At 48.4% G+C, this 20049-nt stretch overlaps 1 protein-coding gene across 4 annotated transcripts in view; it reads right to left on the reverse strand.

Annotated features, from left to right (window-relative positions):
• Nucleotides 1-243: 243 nt before the first annotated feature.
• LOC130396822 (choline transporter-like protein 2) overlaps nucleotides 244-20049 on the reverse strand; it is a 24390-nt gene continuing 4584 nt past the window's right edge. The window contains exons 1-22 of one of the 4 annotated variants that reach the window (XM_056604805.1): nucleotides 16787-17395; nucleotides 14215-14263; nucleotides 13495-13568; nucleotides 12204-12288; nucleotides 12006-12090; nucleotides 11506-11619; nucleotides 11120-11180; nucleotides 10738-10861; nucleotides 9846-9929; nucleotides 9499-9611; nucleotides 8795-8926; nucleotides 8516-8615; nucleotides 7765-7857; nucleotides 7257-7341; nucleotides 6785-7047; nucleotides 6384-6478; nucleotides 5936-6039; nucleotides 5661-5734; nucleotides 5505-5575; nucleotides 5277-5365; nucleotides 4666-4750; nucleotides 244-1054 (exon numbers count right to left, since the gene is read on the reverse strand). In XM_056604805.1, coding sequence (XP_056460780.1) covers nucleotides 948-1054; nucleotides 4666-4750; nucleotides 5277-5365; nucleotides 5505-5575; nucleotides 5661-5734; nucleotides 5936-6039; nucleotides 6384-6478; nucleotides 6785-7047; nucleotides 7257-7341; nucleotides 7765-7857; nucleotides 8516-8615; nucleotides 8795-8926; nucleotides 9499-9611; nucleotides 9846-9929; nucleotides 10738-10861; nucleotides 11120-11180; nucleotides 11506-11619; nucleotides 12006-12090; nucleotides 12204-12288; nucleotides 13495-13568; nucleotides 14215-14263; nucleotides 16787-16817 — 2118 coding nt within the window. In that variant the 5' untranslated portion in view covers nucleotides 16818-17395 and the 3' untranslated portion in view covers nucleotides 244-947. The other 3 variants (XM_056604803.1, XM_056604806.1, XM_056604802.1) reach the window with 3 other exon arrangements.

The raw sequence follows: 20049 nt of genomic DNA on the forward strand, positions 1-20049 counted from the left end.
AAAGGAACGCCAACATCCATCAGTCGATTGTACCCGGTTAACAGCCCGCTCTCTGCTGCCAGGTCATGATTCTCTGAATCAGCAGTGCATGTTCGCTGCAGATTGCATCACAGGGCAAAGATCCGAGTCCTGTCATCCTGATAAAAAGCCTCGGCAGAGTGAGAGCCTTGGTCTGGGGGAATGGGTGTTGAACCATCAGGCTGATGGTTCAATACCCGGGGAAGAGAAAAGCTCACAGCCGTCAGCAGTAAAAAAAGGTTTTATTTCAGAAACATGCTGAACAAAACTCCACAGGAAAACAGACACATAGCTAACATCAAGCTTACAGCATTACGGTCTCCCTACACTTATGTTGACCTTTGACCTCCCAGCTATGACCCCGTTTCCTGGAGGTCGGCAGTAACTCTTTGGCACAGATTACAAAAATATTTGGTATCAACAGGATAAATATTTAACCTGATTTAAGGAAGGTTATTTAAACGGCAAAACAAATTTAAAAAAGCGAGTTCCATTACAAGCTTTGTTGTTTGTAACATAACTATCTCCCAAATAATTCAAATATATCATGGTTAAATAAACAACTAATCCTTTAATAAACAGGAATATACACACACCAAACCGTATTCAACTGCTAATTGCCTTCAAAAACTCAAATTCACCTCCACAACTATGACACTGAACACCGGGCCGCATTAAAACAACAGAACAGCAGGAGGGACGCGGGGACTCGGTGGGACCGGAGGGACGTCCCTTTGTCTCCCCCTAGCGGCGGCAGCTGTAGGCACACAAAGTCTCGACAGATTCAGGTCAGACATTAAAACACGAGTGACGGCCGATTGTCAAAAGCAGGTACTTGTTGCCAACAGCAATAAATCTCCGCTTTCAAAAAAAAAGAAAAACCGAACAGCTGGATTAAAATTTCCGCCACCCGGCCAGCAGAGGGCGCTCTACTCCGCCGGCGGCGTCTTGTTCTTCTTGTTGAGGGTCTTGCGGAGGGTCTCTGGCATCAGATACGGCCGCTCTGCGCTGCCGTCGTTCCGCTCCAGATCCTCCACTGAGAGACACAGAAGAGGAGGATGAGCGGCTTAGACTGAACAGAGAACAGAGATCAAATCAAACTTTAAGAGGGTTTAACAATGGTTCCTTCTCACGCAAACATTAAAATAACCTTTTGAAAGCATCAAGATAAACTACAAAAGAGATGTTACCTTGATTTGGATCCAATCTACATTTCTTTATTAAATTAGACAATATATACAATAGAATTGAATGAGTGATTTGCTATTGACATGGATATCTTTTAATGAAAATCAGTACCGATAACTTCACTACGAACACGGTCGACGGCAACCCAAACAAAAAGGCGGAGCTTAGCATCGCTAGCCAACGTTGATCAGAGTGATCACGACTAAACTCTTTTCTAGTGCTAACGTTGAAGTGTTCATAAGATACAAAACCACTATGGCCGAGAACTCGTGCTTAGAAAACATAGTAAAGTAGCAGCGCAGTGGGAGACAGACAACCAGAGAATTGATTGTAAACAGGACGGAGACTTTAAACAGGCACGTCAGGCTTCAGGCTCCTATTGGTCCAAGGCACTGGAACTTAATCGATCAGTTCAACACTGCAGTGATGAACTGATTATTACTGCACTCATGTCTCCCAGTTGATCAAGCAGCTGATCTTGCAATTCAAAAATAACGCTTTTTTTCAGCGGCTACGAAACAACTAGCAGCGAAACTAAGACCACCAGAAGGATTCCATGGTGACCTGACCTCGTATCAGCCCCCCTATCCAGAGTCCCCCCCCCACCCCAATGCAGATGGCCTGGAGACAGGGGGACCCCCTGATACAGACCCCTAACCCCGTCCTGGTGGACAGAGCTCTCCACCAATCAAATCATGACTTCGTTAAGACCCCCAAAAAGGAAGTGATGTCATCTGCTCCACGTCTCCTCTTCCATCTAAAGCGCCGTCTCTCCCAGACACGCCCCATCGTCCCCTAACCCCCCCCGGTGTTAGATCTGTGCTTCACTGGGCGGGGGGTCCCCCTCCTCCTCCGCCCCTTGGCTCTCAGGCGGCTCCTTGTCCTCCCACAGGATGTCGTGGAGCGTGGAGGACATGAGGTACGGCCGCTCCGCCGAGCCGTCGTTACGCTCCAGGTCCTCGCCTGGGGGGGCCGTGCAGTGTGTGTGTGTGTGTGTGTGTGTGTGTGTGTGTGTGTGTGTGTGTTAGGGGGTCATCGCAGGAGGTTATTGGGTCAAAACACCGGGAAAGACGAGGATGGGAGTGCAGGACAAAGACGAGGAGGAGTGAAGGAAGGGAAGGGAAGGAGACAAAAAGAGGAAGGGAGACAAAGAAATAGAAATTCAGGCGAGCACCCAAAGACAGTTAAACACCAGGTAGCATGTAAGGACAGCGTTAGCGCTTAGAAGCCAGTACCACGTTAGCATCCAAGTAACACGTTAGCATCCCAGTAGCACGTAAGGACACCATAAGTGCTTTAGCATTCCAGTAACATGTTAGCATACTATTAGCATGAAGGTTGAGTAGTTTATAAAAGCTTGTGTTGTTTAAAAACTGGTTGTGCCGTTTATAAAAGGTTGTGTCGTTTTTTATAAAATGTTGTGCTGTTTATAAAAGAGTCCGTTGCAGTGAGCATGCGATTGAGAACAGCAGCCAAGCAGGAGTGAAGATATAGAGGTCAGAGGTCGAGGTTGCTGGTTCAAAGCCTCCTGCCCCGGTGGTGCTTCGGCCTTAAACTGCGGGGCCGCTCGGTGGGAGGCCATGGTTAAATGTACAGAGTGGTGACGGGGGCAAGGGGTTCGACTCCACAATGTCCTTGTTCTACCTGCAGACCTCGTCAACAGGGTCTAAGCCTATGGAGTCAGAACAGTCTCATTATTAATGAATGCACAGAGAAGGATTCACAAATGTATTTTGTGATTTATACATAAATTACTCTCTTCTCACAAATACATTTCAATGCACACACAAATGGATATCGGCATGTATAAATGTAAAATAAATCCATAAACAAAAATAAGTTTCACAAACATATTTCTGATCCACACACAAATATGTCTTGTTTTAAATAAAGGTAATATAAATCCATAAATATATTAATTTAAAAAAGATTTGCAATTTTCATCAAAAATGTATTTGGATGTTGTTACATTTATGTACAAACTGTTAAACTTGAATTTACAAGACGTTTTTCATTTATGAGCTTGTTTGCATTTGTGTGTGAAACTGTCTGCATTTATGTGTGGATTTTTGAGACTCTCCTGACGTCGCTAGATTCACAAATGCATTTTTTTCAACAAGGAACTCTCTGTAGCCAATCAGATGCCTCCCTCGTTTTCAGTCAACCACATGACTGCTGTGACTGGGTTTTTACGTCGGTGCCGTTTACTACTTTAACGGCACCGATAACATAGACCGATAATCCCAAAACCCAGTCGAAATTAGATGGAAAAAGTGTCGTGACGCAGCATTTACTTCTTCACCACCTAGAGATTGTTATGTACGATCATTCAAAAAACCATGTTCTTTCCGATAGAGTAGACATTTGACAGAGAACCGGGAGGCTCGGAGGCTGGACTCAGAGGTCGGAACTGCAGCCATGTGATTGGCTGAAAACGAGGGAGGCATCTGATTGGCTACAGAGAGTTCCTTGTTGAAAAAAATGCATTTGTGAATCTAGCGACGTCAGGAGAGTCTCAAAAATCCACACATAAATGCAGACAGTTTCACACACAAATGCAAACAAGCTCACAAATGAAAAGCGTCTTGTAAATTCAAGTTTAACAGTTTGTACATAAATGTAACAACATCCAAATACATTTTTGATGAAAATTGCAAATCTTTTTTAAATTAATATATTTATGGATTTATATTACCTTTATTTAAAACAAGACATATTTGTGTGTGGATCAGAAATATGTTTGTGAAACTTATTTTTGTTTTTGGATTTATTTTACATTTATACATGCCGATATCCATTTGTGTGTGCATTGAAATGTATTTGTGAGAAGAGAGTAATTTATGTATAAATCACAAAATACATTTGTGAATCCTTCTCTGTGCATTCATTAATAATGAGACTGTTCTGACTCCATATAAGCCAGGGGTCTCAAACTCAACTTACCTGGGGGCCGCTGGAGGTAGAGTCTGGGTCAGGCTTGGCCACATCAAGTATTCCACAAAAAAAAGTAGTACAACTGACCCAATCTAAGTTAATGATTGGGCTATAATTAGATGATGTTGGCTATGTAATTTCTGACAACTGGGAACATTTCATAGTGGTTGGTGGAAAACCGGGACATTTTAGCGTCCTTTGGCTTCTGTCGGGACTCAGGACACGCAACTCAAAATTGGGACCGTCCCGGCAAAACCGGGACATCTGGTCACCATATCACAATTAATAAAAAAGCGTGGCAAGCAACTCAGCAAAAATGTGCGTTTGGCAACAACACGCGGGCCGCACTAACTCTAAAGTTTGATGTCAAGTAGGGGACCACAAAATATTATCCCGCGGGCCTCAATAGGCCCCCGGGCCGCGAGTTTGAGATCCCTGGTCTAAGCCCTCCCTGCCCTTAGCGACATGCACCTCCTAAAGGCCTCGGTACAGACGGTTCTCTGAGCAGAGACGGGAGCCACTCACAGAAGCAGAGGAACAGGGTGTCCACACACATGGCGTAGACGCTGAAGAACCCGTGGGCGATGAGGTAGGAGCCCACCACCACCGTCTGCAGGGACACAGGGACACATGGACAGGTGAGACACACAGGAACAGTACAGTTGAGACACAAAGAAACAGTACAGATGAGACACACAGAGGGACAGGTGAGACACAGAAGGACAGGTGAGACACACAGGTGAAACACACAGGAACAGTACAGATGAGACACACAGAGGGACAGGTGAGACACACAGGTGAGACACACAGGTGAGACACACAGGAACAGTACAGGTGAAACACACAGAGGGACAGGTGAAACACACAGAGGGACAGGTGAGATACACAGAGAGAAAGGTGAGATACAGAGGGACAGGTGAGACACACAGAGAGAAAGGTGAGATACACAGAGGGACAGGTGAGACACACAGAGGGACAGGGGAGACACACAGGAACAGTACAGGGGAGACACACAGGAACAGTACAGGGGAGACACAGACAGGTGACCGTATAGGTGAGACACAGGTGAACCACAGGTAAACAAGGTGAACCACAGGGGCCGATGGGTGAAACCCAGCCTCGAGGGGTGGACGTACCAGGATGGGCACCCAGTAGTAGTGCAGGTGGGGCGCGGTGTCCTCGAACGCCTTCACACGGCCGGAGAAGAAGAAGAAGGCAAAGATGCCTGAGGAGGAAGCAGAGGAACATTCAGGAACGTCAGGACTTATACCCAGTGGAGGGTCTACCATAAAGACGCGAACATAAACTAAATAAGAGTAAACGTGTGACAAATGGTGTCTGAGACAGTGGTTTCCTGAACTCACCAACTATCCCCACGATCAGCAGCTTGCCCAGGAACAGCAGGAAGTCCGTCACCTTGTCCAGAACAGCGACCCTGTACCATGAACGCATTAGAGCTCAGATAAAGACTTCAGAAACAGACCCCTGATCACCAGAGCATGACGGACTCCCCACAACACCTGATCATGTTCCTCATCAGCAGGAAGAAGGCGTCTTTGGCTGAGGTGCAGAAGTTTTTACCGTAGATCGCCACCTAGGGGAAAGAGGTAGGCATTACACGCTTGTACACCTTATCCGCGTGTGTTGTTTGGATAAGGATTGTGGATGAAGATGAAAGATCTCGTGTGTGTGGTATTGTTGAGTAAAGATGGTGGAATAAGATGAAGAGCTTGTGTTTGTGTTGTATTGTTGAGTAAAGATGGGGGATGGCTGTGCGACCCCACCACATACGCACCATGATGTAGGCGTTCCTGTTGAGGAACTTGACGAACTTCTCCAGACACCAGAAGCAGCACTTGAGGCAGCAGAGCAGGAAGCGGGTGCACTTGTTGTGTGCTCCTGAAGACGAGAAATCAGCCATGAGCCTCTCCGCCACTTAGAGACACTGAATCACGGTGGCCATTAGCAGAAAGCATCTTCATGCACATGACCTGCTGCTCTAAGACCACCCAAACCACTTATGAGAGAGTGCTCAAAATGAAGATGGATAACATTTGAATAATTTAACCTAATCCAAAATATAAACAACCTAAAAATCCTTGTCTGTAGGGCAAAGAAGATTGTGGACCACTGATTTAGGAGGACCTTTAATCCATAGTATTATATATATGCTCTGCTATGCTGGCTCTAGGAGAGAACAATGTAAACATGGAGGTCTCTAGAGGGGAGGAGGGAAAAGAGACCTTTGAGTTTGTGGTCAATGTACTCCAGCAGGACTCTGATGATCTGGACGATGGAGAGGATCAGCGAGCCGAACGCCAGAGTACCTGTGTGATACCTGAGAGACAGACAGACAGACAGACCAAGAGTGAGAGCAAGGCTTACCATGTACGATCCTGCATAATGCCATACTGGGACATTTAACAAAAATATGTTTTCTCCTATTAAACCAGTGGTAGTCCAGTGGTCTTCAGACAGACCACCCCACCACCAGGCCTACCTGAGGGGGCGGTCCTAAGGAGGCGGTCCTGCCTGAGGGGGAGGTCCTACCTGATGAGGCGGTCCTACCTGATGAGGCGGTCTTACCTGAGGGGGCGGTCCTACCTGAGGGAGGGGGCGGTCCTAGCTAAGGAGGCGGTCCTACCTGAGGGAACGGCCCAGTGAGGCGAACACGGGGAAGGCGGGCATGTCGTCGGGCTTGACGAAGGCCCAGTAGTAGGAGGAGAAGGCCCCGGCCAGCGTCATCTGGCCCAACGCCGTCACGAAGTTGGCGCACCAGAAGAAGAGGAAGACGTTGTAGAACTGCAGGCCGATCAGGTACTTGTGGTACGCCGTCTCCCCGCCATAGAACGCAAACAGGCACTCCGAGTCCTGGCAGTCCGCCTTCATGGCGCTGGTGGAGAAGTTCTGCAGAGAGGGGGACACGAGGGTCAGGACCAGGAGGTGGACCTTCCTGTACCTCATGTTGTCTGGTACCAGAAGGTCTACCACCCGTCCTTCACACACAGACCTTCTGGTAGATCATGCATGCATGCATGATCTACCAGAAGGTCTGTGTGTGCATGCATGTATGTATGCATGTACAACATCATAATGTTTATAATACAACAACTCACGGCAGGTTCACAGTTCATCCTGGAGTGCATGCATTCCGTCTCGTTGAACACCTTGTACACCGGCTCGTTGGAGGTGGACAGGAAACTGGTTTGTTAAGGAACCAACGAAGGAACTACTGAAACATGCACCCTGGTGTGTCAGTGGTGCGTCAGTATGTGTGTCAGTGTGAGGGAGGTGGCGGTCTGCTCATTAGACTTGAACAACGTGTGTGATGTTGGGAAGCAGCATTCTACCCCCGCGAATCCCCAACCCTCTGATTCTACTGCCCTACAGTCATCATGGTTACATGGCTACAAAGAAGGTTTACATTGAAAATAACATTGTTCCTTCAAATAAGAATCTTGTTACACTGCCAGCCTGAAATATACCAGTAAACCTTGTACTAAACAACCATTGTAATCAGAGCACCAGGTCCTGTACGAGGCCACGGCCCAGGTGGTATGGAGTCGTGGTTCTTTGAACTGCTCAGTAAACAGTGGTGATGAGGAGCAGGGGCTGGGAGGATACACAGCGGTGACGGCCCAGTAGGCGATCACCATGGCCAGCAGCAGGAAGGTGAACAGGGGGTAGAAGAGGGACGACATCACGTGACCGATGGCTCTGTGGAGGAAACAACCGTCAGACCAGACCAGGTCCCAATACTTCTTTAAGCCTCTGGGTCCAAGTCCAGTCTCAAGGCTTCTGGGGGCTAGTCTAAGACCAGTCTCAATTCTCCGGGGGCTAGTCCAAGACAAGGATGTGGTCTTTAGAGGAAAGTTAAGTCTCAAATCTTTATAGTAAAACAGGACACAGATAAATGTAAGTTGACTGACATTTACAATAATTTGCAGATTTCAATTTTTTTTTTTCGGGATTCATTTGATGATTAATTGGGTGTTTAATTAGAGATGTTTGTTTAATTTGTGGTTTACAACATGCTCAGGGAATGGATAGAGGGACACATTTATCTATAAGATGGCAGTAATCCATAGATAGGGATGAAATCTTCTCAATATACCAGAGAAGAAGAAATCATCCACATAGCAACCGGTCGATTTGAAACCAGGTAGAGCAAACTCAGATTCAAAAGGAGACACACTGAGTGGATCAATGCTGCGTCTCCTGCTCTAACGACATCCTCTGTAGTGTTAGCCATTAGCTGCTCAGAGCAGCACCAGAGAGGCACCACCAGACCGCCGGGATCGATGGAGCATTAGGGGGCTCTAGCGCTCAGAGGTCTACTCTCCACGCTCCACGCTCTAGCACTCTGAGGACTGACCTGCTGGCCTCCTTGATCAGGGCGATGGCGATCAGGATCCTCTTCCTGAGGAAGATGAGGATGAGGATGATGACCACCTCCACGATGGCCAGGATGATCACTGGAGGGAGAGAGAGATGGTGAGAGAGAGACAGACGGTGAGCGAGCGGGCAAGAGACAGACAGGCAGACAGACAAAGAGACAGAGAGACAGACGGCCCCAAGCTGTCAGAGCGTTTCTCGTCTATGTGTGTGTTTATGTGTCTGTCTGGTGTGCGTTTGTCTGTCTGTGTGTACTCACTGAAGGCCAGCCATGTCTGTCTGATCTGCAGGTACACGGTGATGTCTGTCTGGAAGCCCAGGTCCTGCAGGGTGACGTCAGAGCCCGCCTCCCCCTTCAGTGCCGCGTACTCCATGTAGCAGTGGAAGATACCTGCAGCCGCCACCAGGGGGCGACAGACTAGCGATTTAGAAACACTTTATTGTATGGTGAACAAAATGTTTTTTTTTTTTTTCAAGTGTATCTAGGGAGTAACATGGAGACACATGCTGGCCCTCAGACGGCCTACAGGTGGCTCACGGCGGGGGGGTGCAAGAAGACACCCTCTGACACCATTCTCATACAAAGAAAATGTATGTTTCTTTGTTTGGTTAGGATCTCAGTTGCTAGTTCATCTCTATATCACATACTTTGAGGTCAGGCTTCTGTTTAATTTCAAAGTTCAAAGTTACCCATTCAACCAATCCATGACCTCACCAAGAGAGCTGTGTTATAATACATACATTTTGGTCTTCCTTTGACACACTGATGAAAAAATAGGAAATACTCATCAAGCTAGTTTGAACCAAAATGCTGAAATGTGCCATGTTATTTTAGTGGACTTTACTAGGTCGTCAGGATAAGGATGAAGGAACGCTGGACAGAACACTAATAACCCAATAGTTCAAAGGAAACCCATGTTTGAGTGACAGAACAGACCCTGGTGGGGTCAGGGCGGGGCTTACCGTAGCCGATGACTAGGATCACCATGACGATCATCACCCAGACCATAATGCCCGCCAGGAAGCGCAGGAGAACGATGAAGAGGAGGCTGGTGAGCATGGCGATCACCAGACCACTGGGAGAGACCGGGACCAGTACAGTCATTACCCAGCGGAGATCAGTAACTAAGCAGTAGAGAGCCAGTAAACAGTAGAGCCTTTAACCAGTAAAGCCTTTCAACAGTAGCCCTTAACCAGTAGAGCCAGTAAACAGTAGAACCATTAACCAGTAGAGTGAGAAAACAGTAGAGCCTTTAACCGGTAGCCAGTAACCAGAAGTAACCAGAAGGAGGAGCGGATGGAAGCCTTACAGCAGGATCCAGTACCAGGAGTGGGTGTAGTCCTCAAACACCTTCATGACCACCTGCCGTGCCTCCATCACCACCGTGGCGTTCCTGAGGAGAGTGACAGGGTGATAAGAGGGACAGGGTGAATCTCAATGACAGGGTGAGTCTGAGTAACAGGGAGATAAGAGTGACAGGTTGAGTCTGAGTGACAGGGTGACAGGGTGACAGAGTGACAGTGTCAATCTGAGTGACAGGGTGAATCCGAGTGACAGGGTGAATCCGAGTGACAGGGTGAATCCGAGTGACAGAGTGCTGAGTGACAGGGTGCTGAGTGACAGGGTGAATGAGTGACAAAGTGCTGAGTGACAGAGTGATAGAGTGATAGAGTGACAGGGTGACAGGGAGACAGAGTGACAGGGTGACAGGGTGACAGGGTGACAGAGTGACAGGTTGAATCCGAGTGACAGGGTGAATCCGAGTGACAGAGTGCTGAGTGACAGAGTGCTGAGTGACAGAGTGCTGAGTGACAGGGTGCTGAGTGACAGGGTGCTGAGTGACAGGGTGACAGAGCCAGACTGGTTCTACGGCTCCCTGCTGACTCTGTGTTTATGAACTCCTCCTGACATGCCGCAGCGCGCTACAAGGCTAACGACTCCGTAGTGTCTCCAGGGCAACCAGCCGCATGCTGCTGTCACCTGACACACCACAGACTGCCCGCCCACCAGAGTCACAGTGGTGGTGATCATCTGACGATAGAGAGGTCATTTAAGACTGACCTGTCAGCAGGGTTCTCTCAGGGTGTATTTTGAAGATATTAAGTATAGTAATTGTGAACTTTGGGTTCCACCCTCAAGGACTAGTGAGTCTCTAGTACGGGACCGTGTGGTGGTCCGGGGCCGTGTGGTGGTCTACGTACTTGACCCCGTCCACCAGGTCCTTGGCCTCCCTTATGGTCCCGGTCCCGTCGTCGAACCCGGAGCTGTTCCCCACCGTGATGGAGCCGTCCTTCCCAGCCAGGGCAGGGAAACACCGCCTAGTGACTGCACACACACACACACTTTATTGTGAGTGCTGAGTAAAGGCTCCAGCTGTGTGTGAAGCTCTGTGGCAGTGCGGTGTAGATGAGGAGTGAACGACTACAGACAGGATGTTGGACGATGTGTGAAGCTCTGTGGCAGTGCGGTGTAGATGAGGAGTGAACGACTACAGACAGGATGTTGGACGACATTTAAAGCAGTGAGCTCCAGCCGCTGCAGACACTAGGACATGGAGGGTGTGTGTGAAGGGGTGTCACTCACAGGACTTGCTGGGGGTTAACATGGCCGGGCATAGACCTCCCTTCAGGATATCAGGAACACTCTGGAACAGACAGAGACCATCCAACACGTTTACACCCATTTAACCTTCTTCAGGGTTCTACAGTGTTGTGACACAGAAGGGAATACATCTCCCAGGCTAAGATTACAGGAAATAGTCTCCCTGTTGGCATCCTACAGCAAGGAGCCCTGACCCGACCTGCTCCTGATGATCTGTATCTGACCTGGATGTGTGGATGGGTGTGTGTGTGTTGCGGATGTGCGTGTGTTGTGTATGTTAGTGTGTTGTGTATGCTAGTGTTAGTCTGTCTGTGTGTGTGTTGTTGAGGATCCAAACCAGGACGGGTCAGTCCAGGGTCCTGACTCACCATTTGGTTGGTCACCCCCTCCTTGCAGAACTGCTTGTAGTACTCAAACTCAGAGGGGATGAGGCGAGCCTTCACCAGCGTCATGAACTTATCAGGACACTTCGCCACACACATCTATAGAAAAAAAACGCACAACTATAGTCACAAAGACACATCTACAGATACAAACACAACTATAGTCACAAACACACAACTATAGTCACAAACGCACAACTACAGTCACAAACACAAATCTACAGATAAAAACACACAACTACATTCAGAAACACGCATCTATAGATAAACACACAACTATAGTTACAAACACACCTCTACAGTCACAAACACACATCTACAGTCACAAACACACAACAACAGTCACAAACACACAACAACAGTCACAAACACACATCTACAAAGAGGAGGAGGAGACTTAGGGAGAGGAGGAGGAGGAGACTGTGAGGGAGAGGAGGAGACTGGGAGGAAGAGGAGGAGGAGAATGGGAGGAGTGGAGTCCAGACCTGCGTCGTGGGACACTGGAACTCCAGCAGCACCATGGGACTGGCACACTTCATTATGTTGAAGTAGAACAGCAAAGGCTTCTTCCTGTGGAGGGAGAGACACGTCAAGGGTCCATCTCCATGACAACCAGAGGGATGCTTCACGTCAAGAGTTCATCTCCATGACGACCAGAGTGATTCTTCATCAACGATACTCACTCCAGAGGGGTGCCCGCGTGCCCACAGAACTGCCCCCTGCTGTCCGTGGGGTAGATCACCTTCCTGGGGTCGCCCTGGGACCAGGCTGCAACACACACACACACACACACACACACACACACACACACACACACACACACACACACACACACACACACACACACACACACACACACACACACACACACACACACACACACACACACACACACCTTAGCATTGTGTAGCATCCGATCTCTGTTGTATCCTTATTGTATCGACAGCGATCGATGTTTCTCCATCTTCTGACAAATGTACTTATTGCAAGTCATTTCGGATAAAAGCCGCTAAACATAAATGCAAATGTAATCAATGGCTCATTTGGCCTGAGAACTATGTTAAAGCAGAACTCCTGGGAGGAGACCACACACTGCCCCGCCGGAAACCACAAACTCCACGATGAATGGCAGTTTTACAGCCTGTTTCGTCATGATGTAATGGTAAAGAAGAAACTAATTTCTTCAAGTGGATGAGAATGTCAGAAGTGCATTCCTACACACCCTGTCTACACCGTGTGGATCCCAAAACTTTAAAGAGACTTTTGTATAGTTCACTACTGGTGGCCAAGCTAGTGTCGGCCAATCACCAGTCACGGAGCCCCGTCTCCCACCACATGATTGGTCGAAACTAATATGAAGCAGAAGACAGCGTGACGCTCCGTTCATCCAGATCGGAATCTAAATGTCAGATTGGGATCTACAGTTTGGTTTGTGAGAGTGATGAAGCCACAGAGCAGAGGGCCATGTCCTCAGTAGGTGGTTAACCCTGTTTGTCCAATACTTCAGAGAGCCCTAGCTGCCCAGAAGACTGGGAGAGCCGGTCCCGTATTGATACGGGTTCATGGCTCAGCAGAGACCAGAGAGGAAGGACGATAAGGATTATCGCACGATGACAAAGCAACAATAAGTGTTTCCTACGGTCATGTTGTTCAACCAGAAATTTAGCCTCATCACTTCTCAGAACGAGCTAGAGCCTGCATCCAGTCTCCCTCACAAGTAATAGAGTTCAACTCAAATCTGCCTAACTTGTTCAGAATACACCTAGACTCTGCTTATCTTTCTCTTTTCTCTGACTAATGTACTGATTGTGTTCCTTTGGATAGAAGCGTCTGCTAAATGTAAATGTCATCTATGTTCATCTCTTCATTACGATGCCCTCTCCCAGGGCTTCACAGCCCGTTAGATATCAGGCTAGGAGTGTGTGGAGAGCTCCATGTAGCCTGAACCCCTCCGTGGCCGACCGGACTCCTTACCCAGGATCCCCACCGCCACGTAGGCCAGTATTGCCACGATGAAGAGGACGCAGCAGGCGATGTCCGTACAGCCCCTGGAGTGAGGAGGGACAGGACAGAGGACTCAGAACACGCTACACATGACAACACTAAAGAGGTTCCTGGCCTGTTTGGTGCAAACATAAACATCAGACAGTAAGGATGCACATAACAGCCTTTATCAAACCCATGATGTGAGGACCACGATACAAACCATGACACGTGCAGCCACGGAAGATGAAATGGCTTAAATTAGATAAACTATTCAGGATGCCTTTCTAAGATGGTTCACTGGAGCCAGAGCTTCAACACTATACATCGATAAGAACGTAGGAGGGGCAAATGATGCACCAGTTCAAGACATTTATTGGCACTATGCACTTCAAGAGCGATAGGAAAGGAGGGTGGACGCTGTGTTTGTGTATCAGAGACAAAGGGCCTCACAGGGGTTAGTGGTGCTGATAGACAAAACAAAGGAACTGGGCGAGATAGATAGAGAAGCACATTAGTCAGGAGGAAGTGAGATCAGGTAAGAGGTGGCGCGGCTAAACTATTGGAAGCAGGTGGAAGCTGAAATAGTATCTGGCTCTACTCTACATCAGTGTTGGAGTGAGTGTTGGAGTGAGGGGGATGGAGGAGGACAGAGGGAGAAAACAGGAACACCACAATTAGGGACAGGGGGGGGACAGAGATAAGACTCACCTGCTGTGGATCGGGCCTTTGAAGGTGGGGTCATACTTGCGGGGCTCACCTGCAGACAGGAGATAAATAGTAAATGGACTGCACCATTTATACAGCGATTTTCTAACCAGTGGCCAATCAAAGCACTTGCCGCACATTCACACACCGACGGCGGAGTCAACCACGCAGGGCAAAAGCCAGCTCTTCAGGAGCAGTGAGGTGGGGGGGTCTTAGGGGAACGAAGAGGAGCCAGGGATCAAACTAGCTACCTTCCGACTACCAGCTAACCTGCTGAGCCAAGTGCTGCCCTAAAAATATGTGGTTTGATGAGATGACATCATATGCTGTATCACCACACTCGTGGTAAAAAACTGACAAAACAGAAGGCAGACCAACTGCAACGAGACACAACTCAACCAAACAACAACAAAAGGCACAGAGTTAGCTTGGGGTCAGAGGTTAAAGACACACGCCTATCAGATGACCCCCCCTCTCCCCCCTCTGCCCGGGGCTAGACACACCCACACACAAAATCCTTCCTATTGGCCGAAGGGGTCAAAGGATTGCTCATAATCTAAATTTAAATCCTTATGCTGATGAACCGCTCTAAGAGGGGTCCGGGTCCCGTCTGCCTCCGCTGAGAGAAGCATACACACAGGCTCCACCAATAAGAATAAAGTCCATGTCCACCAACACAAACAATGCTAACACACACGCACCACACACCCCAGTGTGTCTTTATCGTAGTGACATGAGAAATGTTGTTTCACTTTCAAAGGAAAGCGAGGGAACCACAGGAACGTTTTCTGCCATATTTATACTTAGTTGGTGCAGTGGTTTACTGCTCTGTAAACCTCCCCACTGGTTCTGTCCCCACTGCTCTGTACACCACCCTACTGGTTATATTACTACTGCACTAGTTCTGTTACCACTGCATTGGTTCTGTTAACACTACACTGGTTTAGTTACTACTGCACTGGTTCTGTTACCACTACACTGGATCTGTTACCACTGCACTGGATCTGTTACCACTACACTGGTTTAGTTACTACTGCACTGGTTCTGTTACCACTACACTGGATCTGTTACCACTGCACCATAAACCACTACACTGGTTCTGGTACCACTGCACTGTTAACCAATACACTGGTTCTGTTACCACTACACTGGTTCTGTTACCACTACACTGGTTTTGTTACCACTGCACTGGTTCTGTTGACACTGCACTGTAAACCACTGCACTGGTTCTGTTACCACTGCACTGTAAACCACTACACTGGTTCCGCCTCTGCATTGGTTCTGTTGGCACTGCACTGGTTCTGTTACCACTGCACTGTAAATCAATATACTGGTTCTGTTACCACTGCATTGGTTCTGTTACCAGTGCCACTACACTGGTTCTGTTTCCAGTGCTCTGTAAACCACTACACTGGTTCTGTTACCACTGCCCTGGTTCTGTTATCACTGCACTGTAAGCCAGTGCACTGGTTCACTGGGGAGGAAAATAGGTCAACAATGTGGCTGTGACCCCGCCTCTCCGCTCCCTCTCTTTCCTGTTTTAAATATAGTCTGAACAGTTTCCCGCAGAGAGATTCCCCGTGCAGGTCAGCACTGGGAGGCTGAATGAGGACTGGTTCCTGTCCGCCCTGATAAGGTGCTTCTGTCTGAGGCCGATAAGACGAGCAGCAGAGTGGTAGAAGGTTACGTCAGGTCTGCAGGACAGCTGCCTCGTAATGCCAGGACCTCCAGACCTCAGCTTCAGGTCTGGAGCGAGGTTGGAGGAGGTCAGGTGTGGTCAACAGTACTGGTACAATGAGAACCCCTTTAGAATCAGAGCCATGGTTCTGATTGGACCACAGCAGGTAAGGAATCTCGAGGCATAATCCAAGCTGAACCATGCAGGTCCAAATTAATATATTCGTTAAGATACTCGATCATCATTCTGTCTTTATCCCCCAGAGCAGCTCCTCTCTGAGCAGCTCATCAATAAAGTACAGATTGTATTCCTGCTGACACCACAGCATGTTAACGAGACAACCTACAGAACTTCAAATCCCCTGGACCCTGAGTGAGTGAGTGAGTGAGTGAGTGAGTGATCTGTGATGATCTGTGATGATCTGTGATGATCTGTTGATGTTGTGACCAACACTGAACATTGTTCCGCTAGTAGATAGGTCTTTTTAGAATAACCAGCTAACCTCAGCCTGAACAGCCAACCTAAGCCAATCTAGCCTACCCAAGTTTAACTAAACGCCACACACACAGCAACACATGGCTCCATTGTCGTACATCTAATAACATTAAAGACTTTTCCATCTGAACAGAGCTTTTAGCCGTGTAGCTCGACCAACTCAGGAACACCCATGGCAGCTCTCAAACACACATTAACACTGTTGCCAGTATCAGTGGGTTCCTGATTTACAATCTCTCTCTCACACACACACGCACATAGACGTACACAGCCAGAAGAGCTGACTCCGTGGAGATGACTAACACGAACACAAATCAGAATATGCCAATTATTCAAGTGATCCCACCCAACACCTTGTCAGCCAACACTCAACGAAACACCAACCACACACTGCTAAGTTACCATTCTTCCCGTAGAACTCCTCTTCGGGCATGGCTGTGCTTCAAGTAGCCGTCAGATCCAGATAAACTAAAGAGAGGGAAACAACTCCCTGCCCTTCCCTGCTCTCTGCGCCGTCTGGGCGAGCGAGGCGTGTTCCTGTGAGGAGAGCGAGTCGCATGTAGCCTGAGAGGGAAAACCAGTTCAACCTGTCCCTGCTGAGCTTCGGACGCTCCACCCACCAATCCACCCCGCCTGCTGTGCCTATGTCGCTCGACGTCTATCTCTATCTCTCTGGTCTACCTGCCCCCCTCCCCCTTGGTGTCTCGGTGTCTCTCTCTCCCAGGTGTGCTCCTCTGCTCCTGGTCAGGGTGTAGCTTACAGCAGCAGGTAGACTGAGCGGCCGCGGAGCCAAACAGAGTTGTTTCTTTGTTCTGTCACGCCCCCGGCTCCTCCCCCCTGTTTCCTACTTTGTTTGTTTGAGATTGAGATTGAGAGGGAGGGAGAGGGAGAGGGAGGCAGAGAGAGAGAGTGGGAGTCGATTTTGGATATTGCAAAAATACCAAGCCAAGTGCATATTAGAACCATGTGTTGAGGAGGAAACAACCACAGGGCAAATTGTGGTATAGTTGAGTTCCAGTGAAATGTGTTTGTGAATAGGTGGGATGAGCTTCAGGCAGGGGGCGGGCGCTAATTAGGACTGATTGGATACAGGTGTGCTGGATGAAATCAGCTTGGATTTGACAGGTTAGAAAGCACTGCTAGAGTGGGTGTCATTTAAAACCGAACTGATCACTCTTAGTTTAATGATCAACGTTAAAAAAATAGCATATTGTTGAAGAAATTAGGCCATGTGCATTCATTCCTTGGTAACCATAGGTGAGTGAGTGTGTTTGTCTCAGCCTGACCAGAATGTGGGAAGGCATTTCTGCCATCTAGCGGCCAAACAGCAGTACTCATACAGTCTACCAAATACGAGCCTAGGCACTGCCATTTCATTTACAGTTGCAAACGGACAGAAACTGCTCACATTCCAACTTGAAGGAACACATTAGCTGGAATTAATGCTATGTATTGGCAACTCTCTCTCTCTTTCCCTCCCTGCCTTTCAGTCTCGCCTTCAAACTCTGTGATCATCTTAGTTTAATGTCCAAACACACAGAATTCCCGCGAGACCAAACAGAATTCAGAACTCAGGCCAAACAGACTGAATTCAACCAAACTTTAAAAATATGTCCCACCCATGTAGCATATTATTATTGTTGTATATATTTTACATGTGAATCCTGCGCTACAGCCAAATGAGTTTCCATTGCACGACAATAAACAATGAACTGAACTAAAGTGTTTTGAGAGTCCCGACGCTGGCAGAGGCAGAGGAATCACTGAGGCTGACGGGACTTTTCCATCCCCCGGTTCCACTGTAGTTTAATGAGCAGAACGCCACGGAGCCAACCGAGCTGCAGATGTTCAACCCACAGAGAACCGACGAATAGAGAGGAGGCTGTTACTGCTCTACGGGTTTTAACATTACATTCTGCCCCACAACAGCATGTTCACCGTCACAACAGGGCTGCCCTGAGCTGCAGGGGTGGAATGGTAATCAGACTGCATTTATACAGCGCCATTCTAATCAGTGGCCACTCAAAGCGCTTTACAATACTGCCTCACATTCACCCATTCATGCACACATTCACACACCGACGGCGGTGTCAGCCATGCAAGGCGACAGCCAGCTCGTCGGGAGCAGTCAGGGTGAGGCGTCTTCGTTCAGGGACATCTCAACACTAAGAGGAGCCGGGGATCGGCTTTGACCTTTATTAGTGGTCCTCACAGAGCAGCACCAGATCCCAGTCTAGCGTCAGTCTAGAGTCTCTGCCGGTCTATGAAACATCTGTAATCCTGCAGAGACAACAGCTGGAGACAGCTGCACCCACAGCAGCAGCAGCTGTATTCAGGGCCTCTTCAGACCTGGTCTCCCCTTCCCTGGCCCCAGCCTGAGTTGGTCGGAGAGAGTTGGCCCGTCGTGAACGCAGGTGCATCCCGCCACACTTGCAGTGCTCAGTAGTACTTTCGCTTGTGGCTTCCAATTATCTGGCCAACAGTTATATATTAACATGAATCCGAAATGCGCTGTCAAATATATGCCAGCTTATAGGACAGCACTCTGCTGTGACCTTCGTCTGCATATCAGAGGACGGTCTGAAGGTGGAAACACTGATAAGCCCTTCCACTGTCAACGACTGAATGATGGTAACTATGAGATGAAACACAGACCTGGTCTTCTCCAGGCCTTGTGCCGAGCCATCGGGCCAAAAAACCCTCTCTAGCGGACGGTGAGACGGTCAGTCCATGGGGTGGTGTACTGTGTGCGTTGTGAGCATCCCACTAGTTCCTCTAGTTAAGGGTAAGTGATGATGCCATAATCTCTGATACACAGAGATGACCACAGAGATGAGCTGTATTACTGCACACAAAACAGACGCCTCCCATGAGTCTGCACACACCCCTTCCTCCCTTATTACACACTTATTGGGTGTTGTACGTCCTGACACTTAATGTACACACTTATTTTGTGTTGTACGTCCTGGCACTTAAAAATAGTACTTAACATTTTGTAGCATCTTATCCTAGCTATCTTTGTTGAATACGGGGAATGCGTTAACCTAGCGACTGTCAGTGCATGGCACTTGGTTCTATGAAAATCCTTAATGTACCGACAGAGCTATATTGTTGTTTCTCCTTCTTCTGACCAATGGACTTAGTGAAAAACGCCCCGAATGTCAATGTAAATGAGTCAGAGTTTAGCTGCTGTCCCAGCCAAACAACCCCTCACACAAGCTCCTGTGTGGAGGAAACTTTTTAAAGACAGGTTTCAATCCTGAAAAAGTGCTGATACCTTGGAACGCTGTGGTTAAAGAGTCTAATCACTTTCTTGGTGAAATGCTGAAACATTGCAAACATTGACTGGTGAGTCACTGAGGGCCGCTGTGGGTGCAGCCGGGGAGAACGGATGCCTCTTGCATTCCGCCTCCAGGAATAGAGACACCATGCTCCTCAGGGAGTTCCCAGATCAGACACTGGTTTGGGTTCCCATCGCTGGCTGCGCCCCCTGCCCTCCTTGGAGGTCCCCGTCGGGCCATTCTGTCGTGAGCCGCACGGCGACTGGATGGAACAGATAGTGTTGTGTTCCTCCAGAGCAGCACCCGCATCATCAGCCCACTGGGATGGGGGCGGGGTGTAACCCTGCTACCCTCTAGTGACATCACTGGTGGGAGGGTCCAGAC

The sequence above is a fragment of the Gadus chalcogrammus genome, chromosome 2 (genome assembly GCF_026213295.1).
Source record: "Gadus chalcogrammus isolate NIFS_2021 chromosome 2, NIFS_Gcha_1.0, whole genome shotgun sequence".
Lineage (NCBI taxonomy): Eukaryota > Metazoa > Chordata > Actinopteri > Gadiformes > Gadidae > Gadus > Gadus chalcogrammus.